The 17,244-nt window shown below is 47.2% G+C and overlaps 2 protein-coding genes across 2 annotated transcripts in view; one reads left to right on the top strand and one right to left on the bottom strand.

The window, feature by feature from the left end:
* The window catches only part of LOC119379464 (protein FAM184A), a 628,470-nt gene that overhangs the window by 55,216 nt on the left and 556,010 nt on the right, over positions 1-17,244 (bottom strand). The gene's annotated exons all lie outside the window — the stretch shown is intronic.
* Positions 3,278-5,930, top strand: LOC125756930 (uncharacterized). Its single transcript, XM_049411993.1, has 2 exons — positions 3,278-5,122; positions 5,410-5,930. The coding sequence occupies exon 1, from the start codon at positions 3,438-3,440 to the stop codon at positions 4,455-4,457; it is 1,020 nt and encodes a 339-aa protein (XP_049267950.1). The 5' UTR covers positions 3,278-3,437; the 3' UTR covers positions 4,458-5,122; positions 5,410-5,930.

The raw sequence follows: 17,244 nt of genomic DNA on the forward strand, positions 1-17,244 counted from the left end.
TGGCGAAGAATGGGTGGCGTCGTGAGAAGCCGTCGCAAGGTGGCGAAAGCCTCGTCGCAGGCAGGAGACCACGATGAAAGATCTTTAGTGTCGCCAAGGAGTTGTGTGAGAGGCGATATAATTGACGCAAAGTTTCGAAGAAATCGCCGGAAATGAGAACATAGGCCAATGAAACTGCGAAGTTCTTTGATGCTAGTAGGTTTAGGAAACGCAGTAACAGCGCGCAATTTCTCGGGATCCGGGAGGATGCCGTCCTTGGACACAACGTGGCCTAGAATGGTCAGTTGACGCATGGCAAATCGGCATTTTTTAAGGTTTAATTGCAAACCCGCGTTGGTCAAGCAACTAAGGACGTGCTGAAGGCGGCGCAAGTGTGTTGCGAAGTCAGGGGCGAAGACCACGATGTCATCGAGGTAGCATAGGCAGATCTTGCATTTAAGGCCACGGAGAACGTTGTCCATCATTCTTTCGAACGTAGCAGGTGCGTTGCAAAGTCCGAAAGGCATGACGGTGAATTCATACAAGCCGTCTGGCGTGACAAAGCGGTTTTGGGGCGATCGGCCTCCGCCATCAGCACCTGCCAGTAGCCTGACCGCAAGTCTAGCGAGGAAAAGAACTCAGCACCCTGTAAAGAATCCAGAGCATCGTCAATGCGCGGCAGTGGATAGACATCCTTCAGCGTGATCTTGTTCAATCGCCGGAAATCGACACAGAAGCGGATGGAACCGTCTTTCTTTGTGACAAGTACCACCGGAGACGCCCATGGGCTCTGGGAAGGTCGAATGACACCTCGGCGGAGCATGGCGTCCACCTGGTCGGCGATGACACGGCGTTCTGTAGCAGACACGCGATATGGACGTTGCCGCAGCGGTGATGAGAACCCGTGTCGATGTGGTGTTCGACTGCTAAGGCACGACCTAGCGATGTTTGGCAACGTCGAAAGAAGGGCGGTAGTGTGAGGATGGTAAGGAGCTCTGATCGCTGCGCAGGTTTCAAATCTTCGGCGATGAGCGGTCGGAATACGTCTGCAGATGCTGGGTCAGGCGTGGAGAGGACACCCAGTTCACAGACGGCCGTCGAAGGCACCTCATCGGGGACGGAGATGATTCGTGTGGTGTTGACCGTCTCGACGTGGCCAAGGCACTCGTGACAAAGCAATGACAGCGGCGATGAATGATGGTTGTAAATGGGCATTGTGGCGAAACCTGCGACAAGGTCAAGAGCTCCTTACCATTAATTTCGGCTATCAGCGACGCCTGGTCGTGGCCGTTGGTCAGGCTGGACAGTGATGCCAGGTCGTGTGCGGGAGGTCGTCTCGTCAGAGCTCCCTGCTTCCACAATTCATCATAGCTCTGGCACAAGCTAATAACGTCATTAACTGTGGACGGGTTCTTCGCCAGGAGCATTTGGAAAGCGTCATCATCAATTCCTTTCATGATGTGTTTGATTTTCTCACTTTCCGTCATGGCAGCGTCCACGCGTCTGCACAGGTCGACAACGTCTTCTATATAACTGGTGAACGTTTCACCCGCGTCTTGTGCGCGTGCGCGCAAACGCTGCTCGGCTCGCAGTTTTCGGACGGCGGGTCGGTCGAATACTGCCGTGATGGAGGTTTTGAACTGCGGCCACGTTTGGACATCTCCCTCGTGGTTCCTGAACCAAAGACTGGCAACACCCGCGAGGTAGAACGATACGCGCGTTAACTTGTCCGCGTCGGTCCATTTGTTCAGAGCGCTCACCCTTTCGTAAGTCGAGAGCCGATCTTCAACGTCGTTGTCGTCTGTTCCGCTGAAGATTGGAGGCTCACGCTGCGGAACACTGCCAGGGCAGGTGGCAGGTGGTGATGGAAGCGTCTGCTGGTTGGCGTCCGGCATAGCAGAAGGTAGCCTCCGAGAACGAAGATCCAGTTACCCTGCACCTCCACCAAATATAAAGGAGATTTATTGGGGCTCGAGCTTATCGTTGGTCGCGTAATGCACCGAGCACAGTCCGCTAGCGCGAGGCTCTGCTGCACCCTCGATGCTGCTGCTTCTGCGCCGGAGTACTTCGTCTTCGTTACAATATATATATATATATATATATATATATATATATATATATATATATATATATATATATATATATATATATATATATATATATATATATATATATATATATATATGCAGGGTGTTTCAAAAAATGTGTCCGAAAATACTCAAAAATCAGGAAGGTGTGATATTTGTTCGACGCCTTCACAATTACTTCTTTTGTAGCCGCAGGCATCTTTAGATAGCTAAAGACATCATTTGGGACACTATAGTCGGGTACAACTTTAGAAAAAAGGAGAGGCCCCGCCCATATGACCGAAGCGCGGCAGCCGATTGCCTCCGCGGCAAAGAAATAGTCCCGCTTTAAAAAAATTGTGGTTCTAAATCGCGTAATTCCCGGTACGTATAATACTTTCGTACCTTGATGACTGGTTTGATAGAGCTGTCGTGATGGGAATGCAACAGCACATGCCGGATCGCGAGAGAAAAATAACCCCGTGCCTTCTACAACGCTGCGCGTCGTCTGCTCTCTAAATTCGTTGCAAGGGACAAAAGTAGAAAGGGCAGCGCTGCATGGTTTTTGCGCTCGTTTACATGTACACGGATAATTTACTACTCGTTTCCCGAGCCTAAAATTAATCAGTTGCTGTTTAACAAATACTTAAAGGCACAATGCACTTATCGAAACCATTACAAACCTGGGGCGAGAAGACGACCGAGGCAGGAAAGGTAAAAGAAAGCTTCGTTCATCGTTTTAAATAAATACATGGATGCTTGTCTCCTGGTTTTAAATAGCAAAATATTTCTGCTTTTTTTAGTTTTATGCTTTCACAAACTTATTTTCAAGAATGTGATGCATCTTATTTTCTTTTTCTTTCACGTTTTTTTTTTCTTTTTGCAAACCTGCGATCTCACGAGATTTCGCACGGCGTTCAGCGCGAGTTTTCCGCCATGGAGCCCAGCGAGGTGACATCGGAAAGCGATTCTTTGTTGCCGAACGAGCCTTGTGTTGCCTCGATGTCCACACCACCAAGGAGCGTCGGCAAGAACAAGAGCGGCCACATCCTCAACAGCGATTCACGGAACATGATCTTCCACTGCTACACGTACTGGCGCAACAGGGAGCCCGAACGCAGCGTGGAGGACACGAGCAAGTTTGTCGCCGAGATGCTCGGTGTCAGCGAAAGCACAGTCTTCAAGGTGAGGAGAGAGGCCAAGGCTTCGTCTTCTTCGGGCGGCAATCTCTCGACGCCCTCGCGAAAGCGCCCACGAAATGCGGAGAAGAGAAGACGCAGCACGAAATATGACAGCTTCACGTTGTGCGCGCTGAGGTCATGTGTGCACGATTTCTTTCGCCGCAACGAGATACCGACGGTCGAGAAGATAACCAACGAGTTCTCGAACCGTATGGATCTCCCGTCACTGAAGCGCTGTACTGTGCGGCGCCTGCTTGCCGAGATCGGCTTCAAGTACGAGAAGAGGTGCCGCAACTCGCTGCTTATCGACCGCGACGACATCGTCGAGTGGCGGAATCGCTACCTTCGTGACGTGGAGCGCTACCGGGCGGAAGGCCGAAAGATCTTCTTCCTGGACGAGACATGGGTGACGGCGGGACACACTCAGTTGATCGTATGGACAGACACCGTGGTGCAGAAGCGCGGACGCCTGTACGCTCGCGCAAATGGCCTTTCAACGGGTCTGAAACAACCCTCTGGGAAAGGCCAGCGCCTGATCGTCACGCACATCGGCAGTGAAGATGGGTTCGTAGACGGCTGCTTGGATGTATTCCGAGGGCGAAAAACAGGCGATTACCACGAAGAAATGGACGGCAATCGCTTCGAGGGATGGTTCGGCGACGTGCTGCAGAAGTTGCCAGCTGGTAGTGTCATTGTTTTGGACAATGCACCTTACCACTCCCGGCGAGAAGAGAAATTGCCGACGACGTCCTGGAAGAAGGAAAACATACAAGAGTGGCTGAATAGCAAGGACATCGCCTACAGCGCGACGTTAGTGAAGAGGCAGCTGCTTGAGTTGGTGGCATCTGTGAAGCCACGCTTTCTCAGCTACATCATAGACAACGCAGCTGCAAGGGCCGGTTGCGTTGTGCTCAGGCTCCCGCCGTACCACTGCGAATTCAATCCCATTGAGCTCGTGTGGGCAAAGGTGAAAAATGGTATCGCTGCGGACAACCGAGACTTTAAGCTGTGCACTGTTGAAGACATCTTGAGGGAAAAAATCAAGAACGTAACGGCGGAAGACTGGAGGAAGAACATCCGGCATGTGATGGAACTGGAGGCTAAGTTCCGAGTTGACACGTCTGGAAGTGACCATGTCCAGCCCATCGTCATCCAACTGGGGGAAGATGACACTGAAGAAAGCGACTCTGACTGCGAGCTGTCCGGCATTGAGCCCCTCGAGGAAGCTTAACGGCTACCTATTAATTAAATAACAGCCCTTATCAGGGCTACCTAAATGTTGCCGGTGGGGATGTTGTGTTCAGTCATCCACCCCGTGACCCCTCAAATAAGTAGGCAGTTCATTTGATGGCGTATTCCTTTTAATGGAAGTTCAATTCTGAAAGAGCAACGTCCTGCACACATTTTGCTCAATTTAACTACTGGCATGGAAACATGCTGAAATGCTGGCAAATCGAAATGCAAACATAATTATTAACCCTGAAAAACCATGTGGCGCCCAAGATCCTCATCCAGGCAGCCACTGTCCAGCTTGACAGGCCCGTTGATGAGATAGCTGCAGTCAACGCGAAATTGACAACCACTGTTAACAGCTTGCACGCCACAGCACATTAATGTGGTTTCATTGTTTGGGTATCTAGCTCATGCAAGTAAGGAACAATTATAAAACATCATTACTTTAGTGAAGCCCAAACTGCTCATTCGTGCAGCCATTGCCATGTTGTGGCGCCCTATGGTGAAGTAGCAGCAGCCGAGGCGAAGTTGACTGCCAATGTTGGCAGGGCGTATGTTGAAACGAAAACAAAAGTGGCTACGTTGGAACCACCGAGAAGCTTTACATGCCCCTAAAGGCCAATCAATGCAGCCAAGCAATAACAGGGACACACCGTCGGCCCAGTTTACTCCATAGCATAGTCACTGTTAATTTCACTAAGCCGCTTCAAAAAATAATATCAAAGCAAGCCCAGTGCCGTGCCCCTGTTGCCCATTTCCAGGTAGTTGTGCCACCCTTAGTGTTCTTTATAGCCTGTTCAGATGAATAATGCCAATGCAAGCACTGCGAGAAGCAATTGTAAGCTTCAGGTCTGCCGAGGCAGTCATGTTGGAGCCATCGACAAGCTTTACATGCCCCTAAAGGCCAATAAATGCAGCCAAGCAATAACAGGAACACACCGTCCGCTCAGTTTACTCTACAGCACAGTCACTGTTAATTTCACTAAGCCACTTCAAAAAATAATATCAAAGCAAGCCCAGTGCCGTGCCCGTTGCCCATTTCCAGGTAGTTGTGCCACCCTTAGTGTTCTTTATAGCCTGTTCAGATGAATAATGCCAATGCAAGCACTGCGAGAAGCAATTGTAAGCTTCAGGTCTGCCGAGGCAGTCATGTTGGAGCCATCGACAAGCTTTACATGCCCCTAAAGGCCAATAAATGCAGCCAAGCAATAACAGGAACACACCGTCCGCTCAGTTTACTCTACAGCACAGTCACTGTTAATTTCATTAAGCCACTTTAACACATAATAGCAATGCAAGCCCAGTGGAGTGCTCCTGTTGCCCGTTTCCAGGTAGTTGTACCGCTCCTATTGTTGTTGACAGCCTGTTGAGATGAATAATGCCAATGTGAGAAGGCCCAAGGTAATCATTGAGGCAGCAGCCACCGTCGAGCTTGAGGGGCCGAGTGGTCAAATAACGATAGTCAGGGCACGCTTGAAAGACACCGTTAGCAGTCTTGCACTACAAACCACAGTCACGTCATAGCCATTGTTGGTAAAATAGCAGTAGTCAACTCCAAATTGAGAGCAACTGTTAGCAGCTCGCATGCCAAAGCACAGTCATGTGGTTGCACTGTTTATTTTGGTTATCTGGCTGAGGCAAGTAATGAAAATAAGAACAATTATAAAACATAATTTGCTTAGTGACGTCCATAATACTCATTTCGGCAGGCACCGTTGATCTTTACGGGCCCCATGGTACTTAATTGCAGTAATTGGGCGTACGCTTGAAAGGCACTGTTAGCATTCTGCACTTCAAATCATATAAATGTAGTAGCCATTGTTTAATTTGTTTATCTGACTGGACAAGTAATGCAAACACAAGCACAATTATTAACCCTGAATAACTCTGCTAGCATTTTCTGCTTTTTTTTTGGTACTGAAAAATGCCGAGTAAAGTTAGATGTTTTACTGAGGTACTTTGGCCATCGAACAAGCCCTAGGCAAAGTGACAGTCAGATTCAGACAATGAAATTGGTGAAGTAATAAATGGTGAAAGTTGCAAAAGCTCTCGGTACACTACTTTACTGTGCTCCATTCACTGAAAAATGCCTTTATAACGATGATAGCGTCAGACAGGAAATGACAGCCCACTGCACAATGTTATTCGTATTGAAAATGTGTACCACCATATGTGATGGGCAGTGAAACCTGTTTACGAAGACTGGAAGCATGAAAAATGCAACAACATAGCAAGGTGCCGTTTCACAATATGGCACCCTTTCATGTGCACTTCTGAAGAGCTGCCGCATGCACTGATGCATAAACACATGAACAAGGGTAAGAAGTGAAATTAGTGGGCAATCCACGGGATTCTTTTAAGATAATGTAGCTCTGTAAGCTTCTTTGTTGTCACAGCTGATAGACCTATCTTTTTTTGCAAGTTGGTTAGTCACATTGTGGCAACAACACAAGAAGCAAGGACAGAAAAATAGGAGAAAACAAAGCAAATAGGCAGACTGAGAAGACAAGGTGGACGAGAGAGAAAGGCTTTAGTGAAGTCGAAGAGGTCAGTCGCGCTATTCAGAGGACTTGGTGCTTTGAATGAGATGACTATGAGTTTAGGAAATTCTGAAAAAAAAAAGACGCAGCTGAAAGACAATTTACAAAAACAAACGGTAACATAAAATAAAAAGACAGAAAAAGGAATGAACACAAGCACGCACAGAAGCACGCACATATTTACACATGCGCACAAACGTAAGCGCGAGAACTAAGAAAATCTCAAATATAAAGGAATGGGAAGATAAAAAATATAAACAAACGCCAGAAAAAACGCACACATTTACAGACAGGTGTGCGTAGAGGTATCATGAGTCGGTTCACAAGCTGATATATGTCCACGTTGTCAAATTTTTTTTTCGTTTTTTGCACCGTTGCCTGAGCGGTCACAGGAATTTTTAGTGGCAACATATCACGAGAATGGAAAAGCAGCTCATAGCTTTGTCATGGGAAAGCATAGCGAGCTCTGGCAGCACACCTTATACGTGATTGTGTCACAGCTGGCATTCTACAGCTGGCGCGCGGTGAGCAATGAGAACCACAGAACGACGCGAATTTACGCCAAGTTCCCTTTTGAAGGCAGCGGTTTAACGGTCATAATTGGTTCGACTTGGTTCTGGGGCGAACAAACATCTGACCGTTGCTAATTCAACCACATTCCCTCAAGCAGCGCGTGTTAGGAGAGCAATCAATCGACGTTGCTACACAACACAGGAACAACGCAGCCATACCCTCGGCTATCTTATAACACTGCTGCTAACAATCGTTCGCGCTGAGCTGGCAGAAACGAATTTTTGCGTGGGAGGTCGCTTCCACAAATGTATTCCGTTGATGAACTCGTAGGTTTGTTCCATCCGCGTACACTTTTCTTATTTCTCCTGAGAATGCTTCTGCTCGATCAGCTCACCACGTCCGACGGAAAACACAGCGACACGGTACACGAGCACACCCACCGCTCACAGTAGGCACCACACAGCGCACTTTGGCAAACTTCCCTCGTCATAACTTCACTTCGGAGCAAAACAAAACACCATGGAACGAACACACACTATGTTTGCTTGCAGCGGTGTGTCGCCGCCGCGTCCCGTTTTTCAGACGAAGCGAAGCGCAGCGTCACCGATGCTCGGTGCAGTCTCCCTTCGCCGGATAATGGCTCAGAACAAACACACGCAGTACAAATGGTGCATCGTAAGCTCGCAATAATATTTCCGGCATGACAGGCCACCAAAAACAGCTTAGGAATTCACTCTGACGAGGCATGCTCACAGCTGACGCGACTCGGCCGAGTTCGAAGCGCGGGCGGCCATCTTCTCCTTGAGCGGAGTCACCGGCCGTCCGGCTCGTGACGTCAGTCTAGAGCGCGCGCCCATTGGTGGAAGCGCGTGTGCATCCGCCTTTGAGGTGCAAATGCCGCTTTTTTCTAAAGTTGTACCCGACTATAATTATGAAAGTTAGATTAAATAACTTTTTAATTAATGGAGTTAGGCGGTTATGTCACATGGGAGAATTGAAGTTCTTTATGCAAAGAACCCATCCCAGCTTTGAGACTAAGACAAAACGACCTGTATTAATTATTGCAGCGTAATGAAATTCAACCAATTTCAACGGCGAAACCGAAACCGAAGCACCGATGAGCGCAACAAGCAGACGACCAGAATGACGTCACTGTTCAAAACAACGAGTACAGAGGTGTAGTTCTTCAGCGTTCTTTAATGTATGTGCGCCATGCGTGCTATAATAGCAAGCGCAGCCGGCACACCAGCACAACGAAGTCGGTTGATGCTCGATATAACGACGCTAACTCATTCTGGACGTCTCAGAAGAATATGGCGGTTGAGCGCTCCGCGTTTCGGTTTCGGTTTTGCCGCTGCATTTGGTCCAATTTCATTACTTCTCAATTATTACTAGAGGCCACATTTTCGAAACCTCAAAGCTGCAATTGGTTCTTCGCAGGAAGGACTTGAAGTGTCCCATTTGACTTAACCACATACCTCCGCTAATTAAAAAGTTAATTAATCTAACTTTCATAATTAGTGTCCCGAATGATGTCTAGCTATCTTAAGATGCCTGCGGCGACGAAAGGAGTAATTGTGATGGCGTCGAACAAATTTCGGATCTTCCTGATTTTTTAGTATTTTCGGACACATTTCTTGAAACACCCTGTGTGTGTGTGTGTGTGTGTGTGTGTGTGTGTGTGTGTGTGTGTGTGTGTGTGTGCGTGCGTGCGTGCGTGCGTGCGTGCGTGCGTGCGTGTGTGTGTGTGTGTGTGTGTGTGTGTGTGTGTGTGTGTGTGTGTGTGTGTGTGTGTGTGTGTGTGTGTGTGTGTGTGTGTGTGTGTGTGTGTGTGTGTGTGTGTGTGTGTGTGAAAGACCTTTATATAAATTCTGGGAAGGATCGGTACTATTTCATGCGCTTAGATTTTTTCAGTTACGTGATCCATGCGTTTAGAAAAATCACAGCATATCCACGGAGCGAATGATGATAAGTGGGCGAAGCTGCGGAGGTTCATCGGTGAACCGTGAATCTTCCGTGAATTCTGCCCAGTACATCATCACCGACGTGAGATCGGGCGCGTTTATACTAAAGGTTCGATGAGAGTTATGATGACTTGCAGCTCACTTTAATTTTACATGTACGCTGTGAATTTTCATTGTTTAGAAAACCATTGCTTTAGAAAACATCTGGCGTCTTTCGTTAAGCAGCTGGCGTCTTTTCGTTTTGCTTTAGAAACATCTGGCGTCTTTTCGTTTTGCTTTTAGAAACCATCTGGCGTCTTTCGTTGGTTTATTTCATCAATCAACGGCGTTTTGAACAAAATTTTTATTGTTTAATCACGCGCAGGAGAAATCTCACCAGGCACTACCTTGGAGGTAAACAATGGCTGCTAATGGGAATGAGAGACAGAAGATGTCGGCTTTTAGCTAACACTTACACTTCTGCTAACGTTTCCTACTGGAACATGCCAATGGCTGCTAATGGGGAATGAGAGACAGAAGAATTCGGCTTTTAGTTAACGCGCACGCTGCGAATTTTTTATTGTTCAACAACGCACAGGAGAAATCTCCCACCGGCACCACCTAGGAGGTCAAGATCTGGTACTAGCGTTAAGACTGGTTACGCACTACGACGGGGACGAACGGGTGCCGCTTTAAGGAGCTTCGCCCCTAAAAAACAATTGAGGAGTCATTCCGCGTTGCTTGTATGGATGACCAGCTAAGCTGTTTGCACACAACACAGAGATGACACAGACTTTCGAACCGTAGCCGATCACGCACCCCGCAACTAAATCCGAACTGTCTGCCCAGAAAGTCATCTATGGATGTAGCATATGCTCCTTTAAAGTTTTCCTCCATCTTCTTTCAGCGACATGCGTCGTCTTGTCTGGCTTGACATGTGCTCTTCGTGTTTTGCGCATGATATTAATTGGTGTTTGCTGCCAGCTTGTCCCTATCTTCATTTTTAGTGGACCAGTGGAGAGTAGTGTGGTTTGCCCAATTTATTTTTAAATGCGAAGCATTTCTTAGCGAACTTCTGCGACTTTGAGCGTATCTATCTATCTATCTATCTATCTATCTATCTATCTATCTATCTATCTATCTATCTATCTATCTATCTATCTATCTATCTATCTATCTATCTATCTATCTATCTATCTATCTAGCCGCCTACGACTTTGTGCTCTCCTGACCGTTTCGTTAATCGGATGTATACCAAAATTGGTGTGTCATAACATGACCTTATTACGAATATAAATGACAGGTCATATCATGAAAATCATGACACGCATGTCATGAACAGCATGATTTACATTCCACGGCCTTAGGCTCTTGCGACCGTTCCGTTAATTTCATATACACCAAAATTGGTACGGCGCGACAAGAATTCATGACGAACATAATCACAGGTCCTAACATGCAAATAATGACGCGCATGTCATCGGCAGCATGATTTACATGACATGGTATTTGGGGGCTCGCGGCCGTTTAAATGAAGGGATATATACGAAAACTGGTATGGACGAGACATTTCTGTATTACGAACATAACTGACACGTGGTAACATGAAAATCATGACATGCATGTCATGTACGAGATGATTTACATGCCACGCTCATGGCGCACTCGCGGTCGTTTCGCTAGATTGATATACACCAAAATTGGTATTGTGCGATGTGACTGCATGAAGAACATGAATAACAGGTGGTAGCAAGAAAATCATGATATCCATGACATGTGTGTCATGATTTACATGCCACGCTCATGGTGCATTCGCGGCCGTTTCGGTAACTTGATATACACCAAAATTGGTATTGCGCGAAGCGACTGTATGACGAACGTAAATGAAAGGTGTTAACATGAAAATCATGACATGCATGACATGTACGCCATGATTTACATGCCATGCTCATGGCGCACTCGTGGCCGTTTCGCTAGATTGATATGCACCAAAATTGGTATTGCGGGATGTGACTGTATGAAGAGCATGAATAACAGGTGGTAAAATTAAAACCACGACATGCGCATATCATGTATGTAATGATTTGCATGCCACGCTCACGGTGCATTCGCGGCCGTTTTGCTAGCTCGATATGCACCAAAACTGGTATTGCGCAATGTGACTGTATGATGAACATTAGTGACAGGTGGTAACATGAAAAACCATGATATGCATGTCATGTATGGCATGATTTACATGCTAACTCATGGTGCACTCGCGGCCATTTCGCTCGCGTTTCATTGGCATGGTGTATACTAGATTGTGCATGCGTGCGTGTATGGCAAACGTGCGGTATATGGTGGACTAGGTGCCATGGCAGCCCCGCCACGGTGGTCTAGTGGTTATGGCACTCGACTGCTGACCCGAAGGTCGCGGGATCGAATCCCGGCCGCGGCGGCTGCATTTTCGGTGGAGGCGAAAATGTTTGAGGCCCGTGTACTTAGATTTAGGTGCACGTTAAAGAACCCCAGGTGGTCAAAACTTCCGGAGCCCTCCACTACGGCGTCTCTCATAATCATATGGTGGTTTTGGGACGTTAAACCCCAGATATTATTATTAGGTGCCATGGCATGAATGATTTCATTTAGCTCAAAGACAAACAAGGCGATGTATGCAGCTCTTTGCTGGCTGCTTCGCATTACCTCGATTCCCACAGTGCGTGGGATCTGCCGAATTTTTTTAAATACGTGCGCTCGGCGTCTTCGCAAGCGCATAGACGGATTGCCCTGGCCATACGCAGCTTCGCAGAAAAAGAGAAGTGGTTGGAAAGGTTGCTGCTGCCGCTTCGTATTTCGGTTCACATTTGTCTCTGTCATCCTTTAGTGACTCGCTGGAGCAAACGCAGCCTATTATTACACGCAGAAAAAGCGCGCAATTACCCGTACCCGAGCAACTCTCCGAGCGCGTAATCGCGATTTCTGCAAGGCCAAACTGAGCGAAATAGTGCAAAAAAAAAAAGAAGAAAGGGACTAGCTAGAACACCGCGCGCCAACTTCTCCGGACTGTCTTACTCCGTTTATTGCATTGTGGAGCACGAAGTGTGTACGGTGTCCTTGCACCATTCACCTTTCGCTTTCTTTCTCGTTCGGTGTCCTCGTTGTCCTTACGTCGAATCTACCCGATTCCCAGCAATTATGCATACGGCCGTTCAGTTGGAAACTCGCTCATTAATGCGCCAAGTGACCCGATTAGCTCCGAGTACCCATTTGTTTGTTTGCTTGTGTGTGCGTGTGTTGTGTGTGTGTGTGTGTTTGTGTGTTTGTGTGTGTTTGTGTGTGTGTGTATGCGTGTTTGTGTGTGTGTTTGTGTGTGTTTGTGTGTGTGTTTGTGTGTGTGGTTGCGTTTGCGTGTTTGTGTGTGTATGTGTTTGTGTGTGTATGTGTTTGTGTGTGTGTTTGTGTGTGTGTGTGTGCCTGGTTGTGTGCGTTCGTATTCTTGCCTGCCTGGATTTGCTGTGTCGTTTTTCTTTTCGCTTTTCCTGCTAATATATTGACTAATAGATAGCATATTAGCGAGCTTTAGAATTGGTGATCCAAGACAATGGGTCCCCAAGCTGCGTTGGATACGCTGCTCTTGTATTCGTAGGAGCAGCAGAGTTTGAGAGCTGGGTCTGACGTAGGCGGCGTTGGGTCAAACGCACGGGACGCCCCACGTGGCGAAATTAAAATTATGTGAGACGCTGGCCATACTGCGTCGTGGCCCGCGCTGCGTCCGCGTCATCTCGCTGACGACCCAAGGTGCCTTGCGGACCTACGCTAGTTTTCGATTTCTGGGTCTTGGGACAATGCGAGCGCAAGAACCCAAGATTGGCTTGAGTTCTGCGCATGCGCCCTGGCGGCGCGCAAGTTCCTTGGGTCCTCAATTCAGAAACTCTCTCTGCACTAACGGCGCATTTATGTTACTTGACTGTCGCTTGCCAATGTCCCCATATTGGAACGCGTATAAAAGTCGTGTTTTGGTAGAATTATCTCGTATTTGACCTGTAAACAAAATAAAACCAACTTGATAAGGAAACGGCTCCCGAACCCCTTGGATTCTTCAACGTGAATCTGAATCTAGGTATGCAGTTTTTATATTTCACCCCCATCGGAGTGCGGCGGTGTTGTGGCCGGCAATCAAGCAAGCCTCCTCGAGATTAGCATCACACCTTTGCCACTAAGCTGCCACCACGGGTGACGTGGTGAAGCAAGGAACTGGTAAGCGAATTTAAAGAAACTTGGGGTGTAGCAAACGTTTAGTTGAATGACGGCGTGTCATACAAGAAATCAGGACTCGATTACACATAATATCGAAACTTTTTCTTCGCCGCAGACAAACTTGCGATCATCATATGGATAGACCTTAAGCATCTCATTTGCACTGTCTATACACGTTCGACACTTCGGTGGTGCGTCTCATTTCCTCTTTCAAAAAGGCACTCGTGGGTTCGTTTATGTTAATACCGTACGAGGATGCGCTCAATAGTACTTCTTCAAGTCTTTCCGTCAAAGCTTTCAATGGTCTTTCTTACATTTGCATGAACAATCAAATATGCAATGAGGCGGCAAAAAGGGTTAGAGATCGGAAGCGTTCGAACTCTGGACAGCATTGAAGGCAGTTCTACAGTGACCGGAGCCACTAAGAATGCAGATTCGGAAATCATATGCATGTCTTGTTGCCACCTCGCGGAAAGAAACTGTATTTCTCTATTTCATTTCGGTGCGTAAATACCAAACCTATAGAAAACACAACAATGTTTACATTACGCACGTCCGAGAACGTAGCTATAGGTTTCCTCATGAGCCGGAGTCATGCCCGCGAACATTCCAAGCGGTCTGTTCTGCCATCATCTTGTTTCGAAAGCGATGTAACCTGCATTGTTTCTGTCTTTAATGCTATCTTCAAAGATATTTTTTTTGCGATTTTACCAGAATTGGAACGACCTTACAGTATAATGGGCTTGTCGTCACCACGCCTTCACTCGGAACCAGTTGTGGTCGCTTAAAAGGTAGAATGCCGGGCTGCTAAGTTCGGTGAGGGTGTATGTTCGATTCCCAGACCCAACGGTCACATATCGGTGAGGGTGAAATGCAATAACAACCGCAAACTTAGATTAAGGTGCACAATAAAGAATCCCGGGTGAAGGGAATTAGTGTGGAGTCCCATACTATAGGGCGTGGTAATCATATCGTGGTTGTGGCGCGCAAAACCCCCTAAACTAATACTAACAATTCGGAGCCGCTCTAGATCCGAACCAGACAGAGCGTTTCCGTTCCGAACATGCACCTGATCGTCATAGCGATCGGGTACCGGAAAAGGAAATGCGTCAATGCGTCTTCCGCGTCAAGGATAGAGAACGCACAGGCTCCGAGGAGCCGCCGCGCATGGCTCTGCGAAAAGGGTTGCCGTTGCTGGCTACATTGCGCCAAATTGGCTACTTTTCAACCCCGTTTGACAACGAAAATTTCCGGTGGGCTCCATGGCTACTTGCTGGCTACTTTTAAACTTTTGATTTGGCGCATTAAGTAGCATTTTTCTCCTTATCTTCAGATAAAATACATTGTTTCTAAGCTTTTTTGTCGTTGTTTCTAAGCTTTTTTTACCTACCAGCAGGCTGGTGCGCATCGAGATGCCCTTACGCAGGGTTTGGGGCCCCTGCAAACACGCAGTGGCTTAGTTGCGTGCATGTAAGCAAACGGATGGCAGGCACGATGCTCCTGCTGCCCGCCATCTGTGCTGATACTACGCGCAAGTTTCTACGAGTAATTCTGATGCACAGTGGGTGTACTGGCGTAAACTTGACGAAAATAGAGATCCGCAGCAAAGTGAAGCTGGCGTGTTCACACCTTTCTGTATCTGAAGGTGGACTTGCATTGGACTTGCGCGCTGTAAACTCTACTAATCAAACTCGTCTGCAGCTTCAAAAAAAAAAAAACTGTTTCAATGTTTAATGTTCATGCTGACATGCTGGCTGTACTGTTCTAGTATTATTTTGTATCTGGCAAGATGTTTTTTTTTGCATAAAATATATCTGCGCGCAGTGAACTTCTTATAATTTGTTCGTTTATTTGCAACTTACCTCTGGCTCGAATGCCAAGATAGGGGAAAATTTGTGTTCTTATTTGTATGGTGTTGCTTAATTCGAAATGGTGTTATTTATTGATCAATATTAAAGACTCAACTCATAATACCACTTCAGTGCTAATTGGCTACAAATTTAGCGATAATATCAAATTACATGGCTACTTCGACTACTTTTGAGTTGAGTTATGGCTCCTTTTCAAGTCCACCCAACGGCAACCCTGTCCAGTGGCGTACCAACTCGCTTGCGAGTGGGGGGGCTGGCGTCGCTCACTCAGTCCGCCGGATATATATATATAAATATAAATAAATATATATATATATATAATATATATATATATATATATATATATATATATATATATATATATGTGTGAGGCAAGTTTAGGACTCTCAAGACTCTTCTTTATTGTCCCGAGTATGAGCCCCACAACACAAACACAGTTGGTGATGATAAGTATGTACATATGAGAACATGAAGGGCATAAACAATGCTCACACTTATCTCCCCGCGCGCGCGAGCGGCCGGCCCGGCCGCGATTTAGGCGGAAAGGTACGCCGAACGAATGGCTTGAGACGCGATACGTGCACCTATCTCAGAAGCACGGTAACGACGGTCCGAAGAGACCTCGACGGGGGGTGACAGATAGTTCACCGGGGATGTTTGTTCACGAACAACGTAAGGTCCAAGGAAGTGTGATTGAAACTTCTCACACAATCCAGGAGTACGAACAGGCGTCCAAAGTGGTACTTCATAACCAGGATGGAAGGTGACGTCGCGATGAAAGCTGTCATAACGCTGCGTACGGCTGGCGAAGTGGCATTTCTTTGTATTGAGCTGAAGTCCAGCATTCGAAATGCATGTTAAAACTTCGTCCAAACGCTGAAGGTGCTGCGAAAAAGTGGAAGAAAAAATAACGATATCGTCTAGATAACAAACAGGTTTTCCACTTGAGGCCACGTAAAACAGTGTCTATCATGCGCTCGAATGTTGCAGGAGCGTTGCATAATCCGAAGGGCATTACGTTGAACTCAAAAAGGCCGTCCGGAGTTGCAAAAGCTGTTTTGTCCTTGTCCGCTTCGTGCATAGGTATTTGCAAATACCCGGACCGGAGGTCGAGACTGGAGAAATACTCTGCACCTTGAAGGGAGTCGAGGGCATCGTCGATTCTTGGTAACGGATATACGTCTTTTCTGGTGATATTGTTAAGGGCTCTGTAATCGACACAAAATCGTACAGAGCCGTCCTTTTTCCGGACCAACACCACAGGAGATGACCAAGAGCTGGATGAAGGTCGGATGATGTCGCGTTTCAGCATGTCGTTGACGTTGTCCTCGATGATTTTGCGTTCCGCCGAAGACACGCGATATGGGCGGCGGCGCACAATGGAGCTGCCATCGGTCTCGGTGCGATGCACTGCGACGGAAGTGCGGCCCAGAACCTTGGAGTGTACGTCAAACGAAACGCTATGCTTTTGAAGAAGGTCTAAAAGGTCTCTCTTTTGCTCAGCAGTGAGATGGGGATTTATGGTCGCATTTAAAGCAGCGGTCGCAGCCTTATGATCAGTTGAGGCAGACAAAGGTGGCGATTCTGCGCGAAGGGAAACCAGAGAAAAAGGCTCGGTGTCGGCGAAACAACTCACTGCAGTGCCTGGGCAGCATCACTGGCGAAGAAGTTGGATTAAGTGC

This window comes from Rhipicephalus sanguineus, chromosome 1, assembly GCF_013339695.2.
Source record: "Rhipicephalus sanguineus isolate Rsan-2018 chromosome 1, BIME_Rsan_1.4, whole genome shotgun sequence".
In the NCBI taxonomy this organism is placed as follows: domain Eukaryota; kingdom Metazoa; phylum Arthropoda; class Arachnida; order Ixodida; family Ixodidae; genus Rhipicephalus; species Rhipicephalus sanguineus.

Excerpts from the sequence above, each read along its gene's own strand:
- LOC125756930 (XM_049411993.1), top strand. The coding sequence starts at position 3,438 with ATGGATCTCCCGTCACTGAAGCGCTGTACTGTGCGGCGCCTGCTTGCC.